This window comes from Erigeron canadensis, chromosome 3 (assembly GCF_010389155.1).
Source record: "Erigeron canadensis isolate Cc75 chromosome 3, C_canadensis_v1, whole genome shotgun sequence".
Classification (NCBI taxonomy): domain Eukaryota; kingdom Viridiplantae; phylum Streptophyta; class Magnoliopsida; order Asterales; family Asteraceae; genus Erigeron; species Erigeron canadensis.
This window is the reverse complement of record NC_057763.1, coordinates 29,386,297-29,407,098: the sequence shown is the minus strand read 5'-3', so window position 1 is coordinate 29,407,098 and position 20,802 is coordinate 29,386,297. Positions and strand designations below refer to the sequence as shown.

The 20,802-nt window shown below is 32.0% G+C and overlaps 2 protein-coding genes across 2 annotated transcripts; both read left to right on the top strand.

The window, feature by feature from the left end:
* Positions 1-11,891: 11,891 nt before the first annotated feature.
* On the top strand, positions 11,892-13,077 carry LOC122592587 (probable carboxylesterase 12). The gene has a single exon (XM_043764854.1). It carries the CDS (start codon positions 12,036-12,038, stop codon positions 12,993-12,995), a length of 960 nt encoding a protein of 319 aa, XP_043620789.1. The 5' UTR covers positions 11,892-12,035; the 3' UTR covers positions 12,996-13,077.
* A 2,503-nt stretch (positions 13,078-15,580) lies between these two features.
* LOC122591370 (probable carboxylesterase 12) lies at positions 15,581-16,823 on the top strand. The gene has a single exon (XM_043763640.1). The coding sequence runs from the start codon at positions 15,699-15,701 to the stop codon at positions 16,662-16,664; it is 966 nt and encodes a 321-aa protein (XP_043619575.1). The 5' UTR covers positions 15,581-15,698; the 3' UTR covers positions 16,665-16,823.
* The last annotated feature ends 3,979 nt before the right edge of the window (positions 16,824-20,802 follow it).

Below are 20,802 nucleotides of genomic sequence, written 5' to 3'. Positions count from 1 at the left end.
GCCTCCAATCTAGTTTTATGTTCTGTTCTCGATTTGAGTTGAGCAAAAGATCTATGTGAAGGTGTATGGTTTTTCATGAATTTACTTGTTACCTACTTACCTCATGATTCATGAATAACTCTTACCATCTAACTAATTATATATCAACATCTAATTTAGTTTAACTCATACACGAATCATGTTTTTGCACGCATGAAAGGACTAAACTCGAAAACCGAAAATGCAAAATATATATATTTTTTTATATACCCCCACTGCGCCGCAGTGGGGTTGAGCACTCCCACTGCGTCGCAGTGGGAAGTCTCGGACTCAAGTTTGGAAAAGTCTCACTGCGCCGCAGTGGGTTTGACACGCTCCCACTGCGCCGCAGTGGGAGGAATAAAAATTTTGGACGTAGGATTCCACTGCGCCACAGTAGGCAAAACCACCCCCATTGCGCCGCAGTGGGCAACCTGATCAGCAAGCCAAAAACTCATTTCAACCTTGATCAAACTTATAACCTTCAAATTGCAAAACAAACATCTTAAAACACAATCCAGAGTTTTATAACAACTTCATAGACACATTTTAACATATTTACAACATCAAATTGTTTCAAATCCCATGAACACCATCATATGGGTCATTTACCCACTTTGACACTATTTTCGTCCAAAATGCAACTTCACAAACTTTCTAAAAGCTTTACACCTGATCATGTACATAATTTTAACAAAAGTATGACCATCATATCAAAATGTACCAAGAGCCATGAGGAGGGGGATTTCTAAGCCTCTAATCCAAAGATTGTCATTCATCCATGAATGACCTAATACCTTCAAGTCTTGCAAAATTCAACTTCAAGCTCTAAATCAAGTCTTTCAAATCCTCAACACTAGTTCCTTCTTCCGGAACTACCTATAAAATGGTAAACAACTAAAATATAAGCAAAGACTTAGTGAATATACTTGCATACATTTATGAACACGAAGGAGGGCAAAGTACAAAAGACTATTACATGTAACCTATGACATCGTCATGTCATATTTACATACTCACCTTTGCACACTAAACACTTTACATGGATCCATATAAGCAAACAACATAAACATTATCGAGTATCGGGGTTCTTAGGTCCCGGAGGTTCTTAGGCCTCACTAGATCAACTATCAGGGTTCTTAGGCCCCGGAGGTTCTTAGGCCTCATAACTATGCCCCATATGGGCCTATGCCAAATCAATCACCACACATATATAAACAAACTTCAACATGATGCGGTCGATTGACCCAACGTATACATGAAGGTATGCAAATATACTCACTTCATCCGCAACTTGAACAATAACGCTAAAACGATTATGCATAAACAAGCTTCAACCTATGATCATAACATAAAAGTGCATAAGCTTACATTCACAACTTGACTAGCTCAACCTAGTCATACTCAATCACTATCCTTTCTAAACCCAAACTCAACCCATTTGTCATTGAGTTACTTTCATTCTCAACAATAACACTAGGTAGTTCAACCTACCATTTTCATTAACATTTCAATAACTAGTAAAAACTCATCTTTTTTCATAAACTAGAATTACCACATTAGCTTATCAATTTCTTAGCCAAACTCAATACATAACTCAATGACAAACTACGTTATCTAAGGAATTAGGGAAAAATCATTCATAACTCAATTTCTAGCAAACCCCCCAAATTTGGGTTACTCCAAGAACCCTAATTTCAAAAGAAAGATAAAAACTAAATTAGGGAAAATCAATACGTCAACAATGGAAGACAATGGATTAGGGTTTTCAATTCACAATTCCTTCCCCTTTTTCTCTTCAATTTTCGGCCACCACCACCAAAACCCACAAACCTTAACTTTTAAATTCTTGAATGAAGATTATATGATGGTGATGATTATTACTATAGATTCTTCCTTGAACTTGAGAGGATTTATCTTTGATTTTTGAAAGAATGAAATGGAATGCATGAAAATGGTGAACGAGGAGAAAATAAGAGTGAGTGGGAAGATGACTCAAAAGAAAGAAGTGGTTGGCACTCTTTGGAGATGCCACGACTCATACCAATTTTTTTGGGTATTTTTACCCGCTATCCGCTAAAGTTTCAACTAAATTAACCCCAAATCTAAAAATAAAATACTAGGAAATAACATTAATGTCAAAACTATAAAAAGGGGTTAATTTTCTTACCTTAAAAATTTTGGGGTGTTACAACGCACTGCTGGCGTAATTCTTGTTACACTCTGAAAGCTCCAGCCCTTTTTCTAGTGTTTGTAAATGTACATATGATTTTGAAGTTTTTTATTTCAAATTAAAAGATTGAAGCATTCCTTATCTTTTTTGGAAAGGCGAATTTCTGAGGGTCTAGACAAACGTTGTCTTAACCGGGCTTGCGCTAAAACACCTCAGAACCGCTGCACCATGACCACATGGGGGGAAAACCCCCGATTGAAGCTTTCCTAACCAAATGATTTAGGCTATCTCCAATGCTAAGGATGCCCTTAGGTTTCCTTGAGCTGCCTAATCATATCCTTACATATCATTATATATCCTTCAAATCCTATAATTTTATCTCCAACCATACAAACATCCTTAGGACCTTAGATATCCTTATATATCTTTACATATTCTTTTACCTCCAACTAAAAACAAAAATATATTAGGTAAGGACAAGTAAGGGCATGCCCTTAGGTAAGAGCATCCTTAAAAAAATCCTTAATTTTGGACAAGCTTAAACGACAAAGGATATCTAAGGGCACCCCCATTGAAGATAGTCTTTAAGTGTTTTTCTTAGGCCGGTGACTAAGGACTCATTGACAACCCCTTCGAAGATCCGTCGACGAACGATGCCATTGGTAGCAATATTACGTCGACCAACTTTTTCGTCCGGTGTTTTCGTTGCGTAGATGGGCTTGGACGAGAGGGAGAGAAGTGAAAGTGGGGCAACCTTTTCTTTTTCTTTCTTTTTTTTTTATTTGATTTTTATGTGTGTGTGTGGCTATGTGTGCAGGTAAACAAAGAAGAAGGAGATAGATTTTAATATATTAACATTATTAGTCCCTCATGTTTTTTATATGTTTATATATAAATTTCAGTTTAGACCCTGAAGTATTATTTTATTTATAATTTAGTTTTGAAAGTTTTCAAAAGTTTTAAGGTTAATTATATTATGTGAAAATTAATATCATATTTTTTTTATTAATAAAAATGTTTAATTTATTGTTTAGATAAATTTAAAATAAAATAAATAAAAGTTGTGAAAAATGTGTGGAAGAGGGATTTGAAAGAGTGAGTGTGGAAGAGGTGGATGAAGAGAGAGAAAAACTGATGTGAAAGTGTGGAAGAGGTGTTGGGTGTTCTACCTTAGGGAGATGCCTTATAAGCTAAAGGTAGAATCTCCAAAAAAAGTTTGCTACAAAACATAAAGGTCCTCAATTATTTTCTACTCTGGGTTTCTTAAATTGACATTGGTGACTCCTCAAATATTATATATATATATACTACTTATGATCGTTATGAGCTATTTTCTTTGAACTTATTTTATAATTTGCTTTTGTTTTGACGGAATAGTTTAATTACGTATAGTCTAACAATGAACTTTTTGGCCTTTCAATATGTCTATCTGAATATCTAATGCTAATAGGCTGGATATATGAAGTACAATTTATGCGTACTGTGTGATAATATAACGTTACATTATTTTGGTACTCAAATCTCATTTGAAATTAAGAAAAAGTAACACATAATTCGTACAAGTGAGTAAAAATTATGTGACACCTACAAGGGGCTAGGTGTAATCGGTTAAATCGTTCATTGCGCATTGACACTTGTTAGTAAATCGGTTCTTTTACACCTTGATTTTGGTAAAAATTGGCAAGGGGTATTGGCGAGTATCATCAGCTTAATGAAACCGATGCATTGAATGTTGGTAGTGTTGAAGCATGTGTCATTTGATTTTTTTTTATGGAACGTCAGGAGTGTGCATCGACACTTTTTGATAAATTGGTTCCTTACACCTTGCATTTGGCTCACTTTGGCACATTTTGGGAAAAACACACAAGAGAACACGTGGCTCATTAGCATTGGGTGAAAAATTTACTAAAATTGCCTTCTTTGATACTATTCCTTTACCCCTACTTTTTTGGACGCCTTCATCTACTCCACCAGTAATAAATTTCACTTTTCACAATAAAATTCATTATCCGTTAAGGAGGAGGGGACCAAACTATACTTGCAATTATTATTTCAAGATACTGTTGCTTTATTGCATATGGCTTGTGACTTTGTGAGCGTTAATTAGCTTGATGTTTTTGACAAATTTTTAAACAATCGACTACCGTGTGAAGTGTGAACTAAAAGTCTAAAACAATAAAAATAACACTTCATTTTTTATTTATCTTTAACACAATTCGTAAACAAAGTTTCGAACTTTGATTAAAAAGAAGATAAATTAATTCTCACAAGTATTATTATGAATTGAATTAAAATAGATGAAAACAATATATGATCTTCAAATTCGCTTTCCATAATCTCAACATATATATATCCATGCATTCCGGCCACTCATCACATCGGTCACATCGTACCTTCTTAATTCCTTTCAAAGAATCTTCAATACAATGTTTTAAAAACTGATTTTTTTAACCTGTGATTGCATGGTATTTCATCAATATGGTAGGACTAAAACATTATTTGAAAAATCCCTTATCAAGAGTTCAAGACTAAATATGATGAGTGGGCGATATTAGGCATTTATTTTGACGGAAGATTTTTTTTCTGCCTGCCACATACTTAGATGGGTTTTATTTTTAAGTGCAAGTCACGTATCCTCGTTCATTAATAATATATAAAATATTAGAAATTAGAAATATGAGATATCAAATATATCATTCACTACTCGTAGATTAGGTGCTAGTTTTGATTATTACACAACTATTATGACCGTATTAGTTTTCATCATATCCCTACATTATATAAATCTCACTTCAAAATTTGTTAGTTATTGCCTATGTGGCATGCTTAAAAATGCAAGAAAGCCTAAAAATCATTACAATATTGCTCTTTGGAAGGTCTACGGATTAGTTACTTTTATAAGAAGTTCAAATTTTCGAAAACGGATTAATTATGCTTTCAAAAAGTTCAAATTTTTGAAAATTTGAAAATGTAACCGTTCGTGTATTGCTTGTGGCGGTTACTTCCTTGCATGTCTATGTCTATATAAGGCCACTTTCATTCAGTTTTAATGCATTTCAAAACGTAAACACATAACAGATCAATTTTAGCATGGCTTCACTAAACCATGTTTCAATTAAAAATTTGCGTCCAAATAATAAGCCATGTACGATAACGGTTAGAATTTGCGGCTATGGAAGCAACCTCTATATGGAGATGTTAATAACATAGGTAGTATTGAGATGATCCTGATGGACGAACATGTAAGTATTCATTGTTTGTGAATTTTTCTTTTTTGATTAGATTACTTTTTAACATAACTTTCTTTCGAATTTATAACTAGCTTTTTAACATTCTAATGTATAAACATTTTCATTTTGACAGTTTGATAAAGTGGTTGTTGTTGCAACAATTGGTTTTATTCCAACCGACCAGTTATGGTATTCAATGGAATGTGTGAACTGTTCTCAAGAAGTTAAGTTGACCGATCTCTACATGGATGCAGTCGACATTATTGATGCTTTAAGGGAAAACAAAATGTGAATTTGTTGTTCATGTAACAAGAAAAAAGTTCTCATCAATCCTAGGTATGTATTTATATTTCATATTAAAACTCTCTAATCATTAAGTTGTGTGGTAAAATCATTAAGAAAAATTATTTAGGGCTGTCTGTGCATCGCACGGGGTCTAAGCACTAGTTAGTTACTATACGTATAGTACATAACCTCTAAAATTATCATTTTAGTTTTAGTTCGGTGGCAAGACTCAAAAAGTCAAAAAATAATCATGACATTGATGGAATTTGTAAGTAATATTATTGAGATAATCGAATTAAACATGCACAAAAATCTCTAAAGTTTGTTGAGTTGGCCGGCTTGAAACGTATATTCAATATCAGCATACCGTTAGGCCTTCCTACAAAGTAAAAAGAAAACAGCATTCAAACATTGCGTTAGGCCTAGTTAACACAAATTTAGAAAATATAATTACTAATTTATTCTCTTTATAATACGTAGAATTGTTTTGAATGTTTACAAAACAATATACAGTTATGCTATCTCTTTTCTTATATAAATAAAACAAAATTATTTCTAAAAGTTTTTTTCATATGTGACATGTCAAAAAAAAATTTCTAAACTATTTTTTAAATATATATGATGTCATAATCATTTCTAAATATATATGATGTCATAATCATTTTTTATTTTGTTTTAATATATTTTTTATTAGGCCCTATGTCATTTTTTTTTTCATTTTATTTGTCAAACCTTAAATTTTTTTTAATTAATCTCATATATAAATAAAACAAAAATGTTTTCAGAAGTTTTCTTCATATGTGGCATGCCAACTTCTTTTTTTAAACTATTTTTTAAATATACATGATGTCATAATTATTTTTTATTTTGTTTTAATATATTTTTTTTTAGGCCCTATGTCATTTTTTTTTTTCATTTTATTTGTCTAACCTTAATTTTTTTTAATTAATATGAAAAAAGATCGACTTTATCTTAACTCTTTATTTTTAATTAATCCATATCTACTATTGATTTATCGTAGTTGTTTTACTTTTTCATCACCTTAATCGGGTTTTATATATTAATGTTCAACTTTACAAATATCTTGCTATTTCAATATCAAATTATAATGTATCGACAACAAATTATATACATATTTCTATATACTTTTTGGTTTTAACTTTTTAGTTAAGCGGCCCGGGTTGAACCCGGGTTAATTAGCTAGTTTATCAACAAAAAAAAACATTCCTTTGTTGGAAGTTAAATAGGAAAAAATTGTCTAAGATATCCTTTTTATTTATACTATATAATATTTTTACCTAGTATCCCCTAAAATATTCTCACATACACTATCTCTTTAACATTAATGATTAAATCTTTTATCTTTTATAATATCTTCATTAATCTTTTAAATCAATAAATTTTATATATTAACAATTATCTACACCACTCGATGTCGTCTCCACTACCAACAATCACCCTCATCACCACACCGTCGTTATCACGACCACCGGCACATTACGTGGTATGGTACTTAGTGTAATATTAAGTATAATTTCATCTATTCATATGTGAACAAATTGAATTTATTATTGAATTTATTCACATATATTGTTCACATATAAATGTAGCAAGTTATTAAGTTATATTTTAAAAAACCCAACTGGAGACGAGATAGATAAGAATAAGGAGGACAAAATGTTCATAGATCATGGGTGGAAATATGCAAATCCATTAGGGATAGGCGGGTCAGATGACCCATTGTTTAACTCGGCCCATTTCAAGTTTTGGGTGCTCTAAAATACTTCTTTCTGTTGCCGATAAGGATAAACTAAGGGATAGGGGTCTGATAAATTATAAGAACGTGATGGAAAAGGATGGAGAGGCAAAATTGAGCTAATTGAGAAGTGAGAACAAAGGGGATGGGCATGTGTTTTTTTTTTTGTTTTTTTAAAGTTAGTTTCGATTCAGACGTGCTAGAGACAATTTTAACCAACAAATCGCTGGACCTCTACCCCCTCCTTATAGAAAATACCTTGAGATGAGAAACTCAAGACTCGAACCCGAGACCTTGGAAAAAACTCACATCCGGGGGACCACATAGTGAATTTAGAAGATATCTCTGGCCAACCCACCTAAGTGGAGTTGGTTATGTGTTCTTTTTATTTAATCCTTTAATTGACAATGCTATCACAGTACGTGATTGAATTTGTTCATTTACCAATCCAATTTGTTGCAAAGCATAATTGTAGTACTCGTACTAAAGATTTAAATCTATGCAACGTTAAATAAGGGTGGGTACTATACGGACATACGGTTATGTCTCTCTAAGGGCGGTTTGGAAGAGATCAAGAGATCAAGAATTAAATAAATATAGTATTCTGTCGTTTATTTAGTAAGTTTCCTAATAAGTTAATGTTTCTAAAAATAAGTAGCGTATTAGTATTGTACTCAATTTGTGTTATTTGAGTCGGTTGTAGTATAAACCTTTGGCTTCGTCCAGTCTAGTTTAATGTTATCTTTTTGTTTTCGTAATGTAGGTTTGGAGATTTTGAAATAAATAGAGTCAGCTCATGCGTTAGAGCAAGATATCAGTGGCTTAAGCTACCCAACGTTGTCTGTGTTCGTAGGCGTATGAGGTCATCTATCTTTTGTTATCGGGTTGCCGCGGGTAGCCGAGCTTTATTTGTTAGCCTTTCAAAAAATTTCTACATATACATCCTTTCTAGTTTCTACTACTATCAAACTCATTAAACTTGATTTGGCTATGCGTAACTCAATGATATGTTGCTCAAAGGGTAACTCAATGATATATTGCTTTTTTTGGAAAGTATTTCCCTAGAAGTGTGTATATGATGAAAAGTTTGATGTGTGTCTAGCCCGATATATGCTCATGGGCTTAATAAGCCTATTGGGTTTTATTTGATATGAATTAACTTGGGTCCAAATGGGCTTAGTTGGTCTTTTAGGAGTTTTAGGCGTAAACAATCTATATATATACAAAACCTTTAAATGGCCAAAAATTGTACACCAAAAGTATACTAAACTTTATCTAATCTTAACACTAAAAGTATACTAAATCATATAATGTTAACACTAGAAGTCTGCTAAATCCGAAAATCCAAAAATATATATTCAAAAACACTTAAAAACAGAAATATATATATATATAAATCAGAAAAAAAATTAAAACAAGAAAAAAAATTAAAAAACATAGTTTACCGGTTGCGGGATCTTCGGTAACCTCTAGCCATGCATGGATCAAAGCCATTTTCTTGTCGGCACTCCAAGGTTGTTGATTTGGTCTCTCAGGAGGCTCCACGAGAGCTTTCTTTTTAGGTGCATGTTTCTTCTCGGATGATGTACCGACGTCAACGGGTTGAAATTGTGTTCCTTGACTCTCTATCAAAATTCTAAAACAAAATTAAAAGTTTAAAAGCTATATACATATATACGGCCGAAATATATATATATATGTAAAAAAATTACCAAACGCATTTTCCACGTTGTACGACCACCGTTGAAACCCTGCACATAGGAGAAGTGGGAAGGTATCCCGGCATAGGAGAGGTTGGAATGTTACCGACGAGCAAACTAATAAATTAAGGATTAAGGTGAAGGTTTGGGTCATTCATATCGAGAAGAAGATGGTGAAACATATAGGTGATTTTCGGCTTAGGGGGAAGAAAAAAAAAGAGAAGAAAATGGGTGGAGAAGAAAATTTAGTTGAAAAAGAAGAAACGGGGGTGTTTTTTGTAAATGTTTAAATTTTGAAAGAGCCAACAATTTTTTGTAAACGGGGGGGGGGGGGGGGGGGGGGGGGGGGGAGTGTACGTTGGGTGGGTTGGTCAACAAAAGGAGCGGCGTCCAAATTTGAAAGAGCCAACAATTTTTTGGGAGTGGAACTCCCTTGGGGGCAGTGTGCTGGGCATTCCCCAGGCGTTCCGGGTGCTTTTTGGGCGTGCCACGAGATGAGGACGCTTCACTCTGTATAGCCTTACAAAGTGTGGAAACACAGAGGACGTAAAAAAAAACGACACACAATAGTTGCGTGAAGAAGCTTTCGAATTTTGTAGTTGCTTATTTAGATGTGCGCTAATCTCAACTTGTTTTGGTTCTTAAGCAAATATGTTTTTAGGGTTTTATTATTAGAGTGGTTGAAAGAGTAGTATTGGTGTACAAATTGGTTTGTACGCATAGCTCTAATTAATAGCTCGTTGTTTACCGGTTGATTAATGGTATTGTTTCAAGTGACGGTCGTACACTTAAAACTTTGAAACTATTGTAAATTTGCTATTGTTGGTTTGACCAGTGGAGTGATAGTGTAATTTTTTTTGAACGGCAAAAAGTTAATAACATATATAAAAATATTTTAATTGGCATTAAATGAAAATACTACATAGCATTGATAAGGGGTGACATTTCAAACATTTCTCTATGTAATTTTCAAAGAGGAATGCATTTTTTTTAATAAGTAGTATAGATTATTTTAAAATGCCTTTTGTCATCTTTAATTTTATCTCCAAAGTTAAAAAAAAAAAAAGGTAAATGTCAAGAAACCCCTTAATCCTTATTCTCGTATAGGAATATTTTCTCTCAAACTAATGACCATGCAATGCTTCTTGACGGTGAGACCCATAATATTTAACTGGTTGAATTTGTTTTTTCAAATATTCAAACAGATATTTTTATCAAAGCAGATAATTTACCTCCGAAGTTTATGTGACTAAGAAATCGAAAAATATCTTGACAGTGATTTTGACGTTGACACATTGAGAAAATGACTTTGAAAGTTAAGGAAAATTTTGTAAAATTGTCACGATATATATACCCCTTAAAAAAAATTATTTAATAATTAACAATTACACTTTTCTTAAGATTTTAAATAATCTATATTTATATCTATATTGCATTATAAAGCAAACCTATTTTTTCCATCTTGCTTAATTAAAAACTTGATAAGTCTAAAATACCCTTACTTATATTACTATCTTTATAATACACCTTCTAAAATACACACCTTACCCTTCAGTTAAAATTTAACATACTCACAAAACATACGCTCCTTCAGCCTCTCTATCGTTGGCTCGCTGCTTAGTGGAAAAAATGAGTTTGCTTCATTATGAAATATAGATATATACCACCTATAGGTTTATTCATGTATCCACACAATCTATATTCCATTATAAAGCAAACTCATTTTTCCCGCCTTACTTAGGTAAGAACTTGATAAGTCTAAAATACCCTTACGTATATTACTATATTTATAATATTCCCTCTAAAATACCCACCTTACCCTTTAATTAAAATTTAACATACTCACAAAACATATGCTCTTTCACCCTCTCTATCGTTGACTCGCTGCTTAGTGGATAAAATGGGTTTGGTTCATTATGAAATATAGATATATACCACCTGTGGGTTTATTCGTGTATCCACACAACGAGAAGGTATCGCCACATTTAACCGCCATTTTTTTGAAGGTACCGATGCATCGCTCTGGTATAATGCTAGTTCCCTTATTATACAAACTAGGAATTTTTTTTTTTAAATCTCTTAAAACATTTATACGAGTAACATACATCTTTTATCTACTAAATTACCTTTATTAACTATTTAAATCACATGAATTATTTTACATCAATTATCAATCTTACTCGTCGCCGTTGCCACCAGATCTGGTGGCAAGGGGGGCTAATGCCCCCTTCCAAATTTAGATTTTGTTATGTATTTTTTAATTTTTCATAAATTTTAAAAATTTTACTATAGGTTTTTAACATTTTGCCCCCTTCTAAATTTATATTTCATGAGTTTTTTAATTTTGCCCTCTCTGAAATTTTTTTCTGGTACCGCCTCTGGTTGCCACTACAAGTCGTCACCTCCACCGTCGCCACCTCCTATACCGCCGCATTGTGCGGATATTCGTCTAAATAATTGTATTTATACCCAATACTAAATTACTTATCATTACCTCCTTACCACCGCCACAGTCGTATATCAACACCGTCATTTTACCACCACCGTCTTATTGTACAGGTATCTTTTAATATATATATTTGTTTGACGTGAATCATACACGTGGTTTGGTATGAGAATTATACAATCTCTTGATGACTATGGTTGCATCATTGCGTGTGTAATTCTTTCCCTGATCGGCTAAACCCCACAACCACAGTTTTTTCCATTTTTTTTCTTTAATATATACATCATACATTATCCATAAGATTTCTTATCTAGAAATAGATCCATGGACTTGATTACCGAGCAACTTCATTGACCCAATAATTACACTCATTTCTCCAATAATCTATATTTCTTATCCTTTTCATCACAATATTGTTTTATTCTCAATGGATTCATCCCAAGATCAGATCATCAAAGAAATCCCTTACATCATTCGACTATACAAAGATGGCCGGTTTCAAAGACTTGGTGGCACTGATATCGTTCCACCCGGCCTTGATCCTTCTACTAACGTTCAATCTAAAGACGTTGTTATCTCACATGACACCCCTCTTTCCGTTAGGATTTACATTCCAAAAAATGCAAATCCTGACGAAAAAAAACTACCCCTTTTAATCTATTATCATGGAGGCGGTTTCATAATTGAAACCGCCTCCTCTCCTACATATCATAAATTCCTAAACCTAGTAGCATCTGAATCCAACGTCGTCATAGTCTCGGTGGACTATAGAAAAGCACCAGAGTATCCGGTCCCTACGTGTTTCCATGATGCATGGGAAGCGATCAAGTGGACCATGCAACATGAAAACAGAAAGGGACCGGACTCATGGCTTAACGAGTATCCTGATTATGGAAATATATTTTTGGCAGGCGATAGCGCGGGCGCAACTATCGCCCATCATGTGGCTATCCGGGCCGGGTCGGATAATCCGGGTCGGGTCATAAATCTTAAGGGCATTGTGTTGCTACACCCGTATTTTTGGGGAAAGGATCGGATAGGTTCGGAAGATGAGCACCCATTCAAGGCCGGGCCAGGTGATGTATGGATGATTGCCCATCCAGGAACAAGCGGGTTGGATGACCCGTTGATTAACCCGGATAAGGATCCGAAAGTGTCGGATCTTGGATGCTCCAAGGTACTTGTTTGTGTAGCCGAAAATGATTTATTAAAAGAAAGGGGATGGTATTATAAGGATATTTTGGATAAAAATGGGTGGCAAGGATCCATTGAAGTTATTGAGGATAAAAGTGAGGGTCATGTGTTTTTTCTGTTTAATCCTACTTCAGATAGTGCTGGTATTTTGCGCAAGAGAATCGGTACTTTTATTAATCATGCAGATAATTAATTAGGCCTAATCATCCTTCATGTAAGACGAGAAAATGTCTTAATCTCCATTTTAAAATAAAGAATAATTTATTTGGGCTTAATATGGACTGATATTTCATTATTTATAGTTTCCATCGACGTCGTTTTCTTGATGTTATTTGAGCAATTGAGCCACTAGCTTAGCCCACTGCCCCACCATGATGTTACATACTGATATTATTATGTATGCTCATTCACCGATATAAAACTTTTTAATATGTAATGAAAAACTTTTTTATCGTATAAGGTTTGTCTTAAAAAACAATTGTTAGATATTCTGGTATAGGAACACCGTTCAAAAAAATGTAAAATATTTATTCCAATTATAATATGGAATTACAATGAAATTTGGAATTATTAAAATAATGAAATTAAACGAAATTGCAATATTGAATAAAGTTACAAGAACTAGCTAGAAAGTAGTGTACAAGTACGAAAATAATTTTTGATTATAGAATAGAAAATATATGATGATAAAGAAAAAAACATAAACTAGCTAGGGATTCTAAAAACAAAGGGTTTTTAAGACAGATTTCATGCCACCCAACTGAACGGGCTATCAGTGTATAAAAGTCAAAGCATTATGTACTACTGATATTTATTTTGACAAAGGCTCTATCTATGTATAGAGGGGAATTAAGATGAAGCTTATATATATTGATGTGTCCCCAAAATGCACCATTAATTGGAGGAGTGATTATATTGTATTCAAACTCAACATATATAATAGCGAAATCAACACATGAAATTGTACATAATTTAACAGGTCCTTATAGCTAGTTAAAGCTAAAAGGTTAATCAATGGCTCGAGCCATGCCTAGCCAAAAAAAGCTCACGCTAGATGCAAAGGTGCTAAGTGTGTCATTAAAACACGTACCCCATGCCATCACCCTCAACCCGGTCCTGGCCCATGCCTGACGCATCAGGTGTCCCATATTTATGTCTTCCACTAGGTGTAATTATCTAATTTAATTAAGTTATTCTATTTCCAAACTTTATTTTATGTTATATGCTTTCTAGCTTATCAAGGATTTGTTTTCCCTTAAATACCATAACGTGTCATTGTAACCCAGTTTTTGCAATTCATAATAAAGTACAGAGTGCATGTGTTCTTAGAAGAATTTAGTTCAATTATCTCATCTTGCACACTAAGAAAAGAAAGCCACGTCCCATCGTGTTTCTCCATGAGCTAGGCCTATTGGGCTACTGGGACCAGCTAAACTTCCATGACCCCGCATCCACATCATAATACTTTGGGTAAAAGAGAATTAGTGGTATCCACACATGTCACAAACTAAAGTTATTAAAAGGATTTTTTGGCTAATTTTTTAAGAAGATAAATCATTTTCCTTGGGTAAAAGGTATACCCTCGTTATATTTATAAACCAACAAAATATGCGCTTGACTAAATGTCAAGTCGGTTAATATATAAAAGAGAGCATCATAATACTTTGTCATTTCTTAATAGACAACACATAAATTATACTTTTATAACATACAAATTGTTAGCCGTAACGGCTGCGCACCATTCAAATTTGCATAAATCACCATTAAAGATGTACCGAATTTGTATTTTAGACAAATAGAAAAAATATCAATTTTAGATCTGGTGCTGCATGACAACCCTGTATTGGTTCACTTGATAGATATTACAAGAATATCAGTTTTTTGACACGATAGGTGTCGTGACAATAAATCAATATGTCGTTGCAAAAATGTCTACTGTTTTGGTGTTCGTGGGTGTATGAGTTACAATTTACTAGGGGTGAGCAAAAACCGAAAAAACTATGAAAACCGAAAAATTTGAATCGAAAAAACCAATGGTTTTCGGTTTTGATTTTCTAAAAATCGAATGTTATGGTTCAGTTTTAGTTTCATATGAAAAACTAAACCATAAAAACCGAACCGAACCATAAATATATATTGTTTATATTATTTTGTATTTATATCATTTTATACTCATTCTCATTAGATATGTAAATATTTTTGATTGTTAGTATAAAAAACAATTTTAAATATATGTTTTATGTGAAACTACACAACAAGAACGTTTCAATTCGATCAATTGCATATTAAAAGAGCATGTGAAACATATAAATAGTTATATATGAAGGTTATTTGAAATAAATATTTAAAGTTTGTTCAACTTCTTTTGATGGATTTATCATCATTATTGTATTGTTTTTGTTACTGATATTGTTTGGATAAGTTATTGATGTTGTATCATAATCATAGGGTATAAACTTTGAACTTTTTTAGCTCAAGTTGGTTCAAATCCACAAGAGGTTAAAAACCGATTAAAACCGAAAAAACCGAAACCCAATGATTTCAAAAACCGAATTATAATGGTTCGTTTTACGGCTTTAATCAAAAACCGATTCAAACTGAACCGTACTCACCCCTACAATTTACAAATGGGTAATCTGGATAATCAGGTATAATTTTTAAAGTTTTATAAAAAAAAAAAAAAAAAACTTCTTAACAACCTTAATATATAAGCACCAAGTGCTTTAAAAAAAAACTTCTAAAACAGCCGACCTTAGCACCAAGTGCTTTAAAATGACAAATGAACAACGACACCTTATGATAAGAGTTTAGCTATAAATTAAAAAGTTCTACAGAGCCAACTCACCAGTCATTCCTATTTCTAACATCCACATTATATTTTCCATTTAATCAACAAATGGATGATTCGTCACCAGATCAAATCATCAAAGAAATTCCGGGCTTTGTTCGAGTATACAAAGATGGCCGGTTCCTCAAACTTAGTGGCACTGAGGTCGTTCCACCCGGCCTTGATCTTTCTACTAACGTTCAATCTAAAGACGTTGTTATCTCACATGACACACCTCTTTCCGTTAGGCTTTACGTTCCAAATAACGCAAATCCTGACGGAAAGAAACTACCCCTTTTAATCTACTACCATGGAGGTGGTTTCGTCATTGAAACCGCCTCCTCACCTAAATACCAAAATTTCCTAAACCTAGTAGCATCCGAATCCAACGTTGTCATAGTTTCCGTGGACTACAGAACAGCGCCACAGTATCCTGTACCTGCGTGTTACCAAGATTCTTGGGACGCGATCATGTGGACCATGCAACATGTTAAAGGAAATGGGCCCGAGTCATGGCTTAACGAGTACCCGGATTATGGTAATGTATTTATGGCGGGCGATAGCGCGGGTGCAAATATTGTCCACCACATGGCAATTCGGATCGGGTCAGAGGATCCGGGTCGGGTCATAAATCTCCGCGGGATTATGTTGTTAAATCCCTATTTTTGGGGAAAGGATAGGATAGGTTCGGAGGAAGAGCACCCATGGAAAAGTGCACTTGGAGATGTATGGATGTTTGCCCACCCGGGGACAAGCGGATTGGATGACCCGCTTATTAACCCGGATATGGATCCGAAAGTGTCGGATCTTGGATGTTCCAGGGTATTAGTTTGTGTGGCAGAAAAAGATATATTGAAAGATAGGGGGTTGTATTATAAGGATATTTTGGCTAAAAATGGTTGGAGTGGAGAAATTGAGGTTGTTGAGGACAAAGGTGAGGACCATGTGTTTTTCTTGTTTTATCCATCTGGTGAAAATGCTATTGCTTTGCGCAAGAGAATGTGTACTTTCATCAATCATGCAAATGGTAATTAGGCTTCATCGATAATGAATAATCTTTATGTAGGGCCGAAAACATCCATCTCCATTTCCTTTAATTAAAGTATAAACTACAATAATGTGATATTGTTTGGTCTTAAGAAAGTGTTGTCATTCATTACTTTTAAATTTTATGGGAACTGTTAATGTTATTTATTTTTGTTTTTAAATGACGAATTTCATTATCATAACAAAACAGATACATGAAAGATTTTACAAAGAAAAGAACTACTTATCTACAAAAAAAATAGAAACTTTCTCCAATTCTCCCATGTGAAATTCAATCTCCTAGGCCTAGGTCTATTTTTGATTCATAAGAAATCCTTGTAAATCTTGCAAGAAAATCGACTTTTAGCAATTCCTTGCTAAATGTGGCATTGTCTTTGCTGAATATCTACAGCAAGGGCATGTTCTCTCTGAATCCTCGTCTTCGATTAAGCGTGGGCAAGAATGGTCGACGACTACGGCAAGGACATCTCTAATTTTGTAAAAATAAAAATAATTTCCTACGACAAGGACATTGTCTTTGCTATAGAATTTTTGATAAATAAATATAAAACTACCTATCATAAATAATTATACTTGTATCTTGTATAAGTGTATAGCTGTTTTAGAAACGTATAAAACTACAGTAGATGTGTAATTTATAGCAAGGACAAAGTCCTTACTATATGTTAATGAACTTTTTTTATTATGTTTTCCTACTGTCCCTGGTGAAGCTTCTTAGGGAGTACTTGGACTTTTAACTCAAAGATGGAGGGAAATGAAAATAATAGAGGGGAATAAAGAATATAAAATTTGTATGAAAAAAATCAAAAATTTACTGAAAAAGATATTACACCCATCATTTAACATAATTACATTCTAAAAAATTACACCAATCACTACCTTACTAACCACTAATCCACAATACCCTCAATATCTACAAATTAAACAATGACATAAAATTAAACAATAACATATAATTTAACGAATATATTCATAATACATTAAATTAAACAGCATTTTATTGTACACACACATATAAAAACCAATAACTAAATAACTAAATTACAAACTAAATGATACAATACATCATACAACATTGAAAAACGGAATCTCACATATTTGCTCCTTCAAATGATCTGAAAACATATAAAAGAAAATAATAATTAATTAATAAAATCAAATATTATTATAAAAATCTCAAAGATATATTTTTCTGATATATACGAGTATATAACGGGAAAAAAAGGTAACAATTAAGAATAAATAAAAGAACAAAAATATACCTATGGTGGATGGTGCGGCGGTTGATGAAGTGAGTGGTGATGGCTACAAAGTTTTTAATAAAGAAAAAGAAACAAAACTATAATCAAAAGATAACAAGAGAAAAAATAAAATAAAAAAACGAAACAAAAGAAACCATACCGGTGAGGTGGTTGTCGCCATTGGTTGTTTTCCGATGACTTATTTTTCTAAAAAAAATTTTAAATAAAAGAAAATTCAAAAAAATTCAAAACTCAAAATTAAAAAAAAATAAAAAACCATACCAAAAAGGAGAAAAAGATATAGTTGTTCTTACAGTTCTCATATATATTTTGGTTCTCACATCAACCTTACCCATAAAAAAGTTATAAGGGACTGTTTTAGCAAAACAAAAGTTTGATATAAAAAAATTATCTATATTATAACTAAAAGAAGATGTTGAGGTATATTTGACACCCATAAACCCATATGAAGCCTAAATCCCTCTTCTAATTACTCTAGAACTCTCTTTTTTGTTGGTTTTTTTATTTGCTTATTGAATATATAATTATATTTAAACCTCTATTATAAATCTTTATCTATCAAAACAAACGTTTTTAAATTTTAAAGATATATAATATCCATAAAACTCTCTCAATAAATTATTAATTTATTATACATACAACCTAAGTTTTTATTAATCATTCTCATTCATGTTATTCTTCCCTCCTTCTTATCTTTAATAAATAAATCAAGTTCAATAATTTTTATAAAAAAAAAAACATTCGTGTCTATATATACAGTTTTTTTATATATCACTTTAATTTTTATTTTTTTGTATTTTGTTTGTGTTTGTTTATTATTTGATATTGAATTGTTATGTTATTGTTATTTCTTATCTCTTTTAATTTAGTTTGTTGTCAATGTAGTTTGATTATGACTTATTCTTCTACTACAAAAAAGTTTAATTTTTAATTTGTTTTATTCATATGTTATTATTTTTCACCAGTTTTGTTATTTATTGTATTTATATTTACCTTTGATATATATATATATATATATATGTATACGTATAAATATATACATATTGATATCTGCCTTTGAAATTTATATTTTGAGAATTTTTATCCGTCCATTAGACGGGACTAAAGACTAGTTATTTAATATGTATCAGTATCTAGATAAAATACAACTTTTTAGTTAGTTGATCTATATAAAAAGAATGCAATTATATAATTGTGTTCAAGAGAACAATCAAATAAGAACAACTTTAAAATAAGAACACGGTGAGAACACTTTAAAACTTCATTTTGATGCATTAAAAGTCCATAAAACTAACATAATGTATAACTAATTATCATTATTTAAGTGTTTAACAACATATTGGTAATCAAAAGTGAGAAAATCATGTTTTTTGTTTTGTGCATCCATCTTGGATGCATAATCATCAAAATGATGCATCCAACAAAAAACGTGATTTTTTTATTTTGACGGATCAATGTGTTGTTAAACACTTAAATAATGATAATTAGTTATGCACTATGTTAGTTTATGGACTTTAATGCATCAGAATAATGTTTTTAAGAGTTATTACCGTTCTTATTGTAAAAGTGTTTTTACTAGAGTATTACCCATCGTGTTCATTCATCCATATATACACCCATTGCTTATGATTTCTACTTTGATCCATATCGCTCTTTTAACATTTACGCGCTGGTGTTTCATTTTATTTATTCTATATATATAATGGCTAGTGCTTAATATTTACTGTACAAATAATTTAAACTTTAACAAAATTTATATTCATCACTTAATTATATACAAATTCGTGTTTATATCGTATTCAGGACAATAGCAAATTTAGAATCTAATACTCCGTAGTTTCTTACCACACATTCACACAACATAAGTTATATACTCTTATATCATAACCATCTTTGACCCTCGGTGTATTCTCTGCGTATTCTATTCAATATGCATGTGTGCCTCTGGCGTATTGCATAAAGGACGTCGGTGCGGTGGCTACCACTTTCAAACCATCGTTGTATTGGTGTTTATTATATATTATTTTATTCTTTTGTGGTTTAAAAAGGTGCGTTGGTATAATCATCTGATACCATAAATTGCGATTTGAATATGTTGGTTAGTGCTAAAAGTATTTTAGTATGGTAACTCAGTGTATTATTAACGTGACAATGATAAATCAAAGTTTTGTGTGCTGAGAAAATATTTAGCCCCAAAGGTCAGTGAGTCAACAAGGGGCGCAGGGAATTGCAAGCATAATGGTCGTACAATTCAATTGTATAGATGAAATTCGAATATGTTAAAAGAATAAGAATTTGAAATTTGGAATCTGAATAAATTGGAATTTTCCCGATTATAAAGCCTTGGCCATTTTGAGGGTGGGCCATGGATATCATCGGAAAGATCTATTTATGGATTCAAAATCTAATGAAATTAAAATTTTATAAATTATAATCTGTATGTGTTTGGTTGTTGGAATGAATCGAACTTCATAATATTAACGGTATTAATTATATAGTAATAGTAACATATATTTTAAATAATGATAATATGATTTTTTTTACAAAATAAAAAACTATATAAAAATTTTAAAATCCATTTTTTTTATAAACTAATATTTTAAAGTTATTTTATTTTATAAAATAATACTGTATTACTTTGTAAGATAATATATTTTATAAAATAACAGTAAATTATAAAGTAAGTTAATATTTTATAAAATAAATTATTTTAATAAAATAAAACATTTTAAAAAATGTTTCCCATAATTTAAATTAAATAAATTTTATAAAACAACAATAATTTTTTTTAAATGTATAAATTATTTATGATTAATAATAATAATAATAATAATAACAATAATAATAATAATAAAATGTAACAT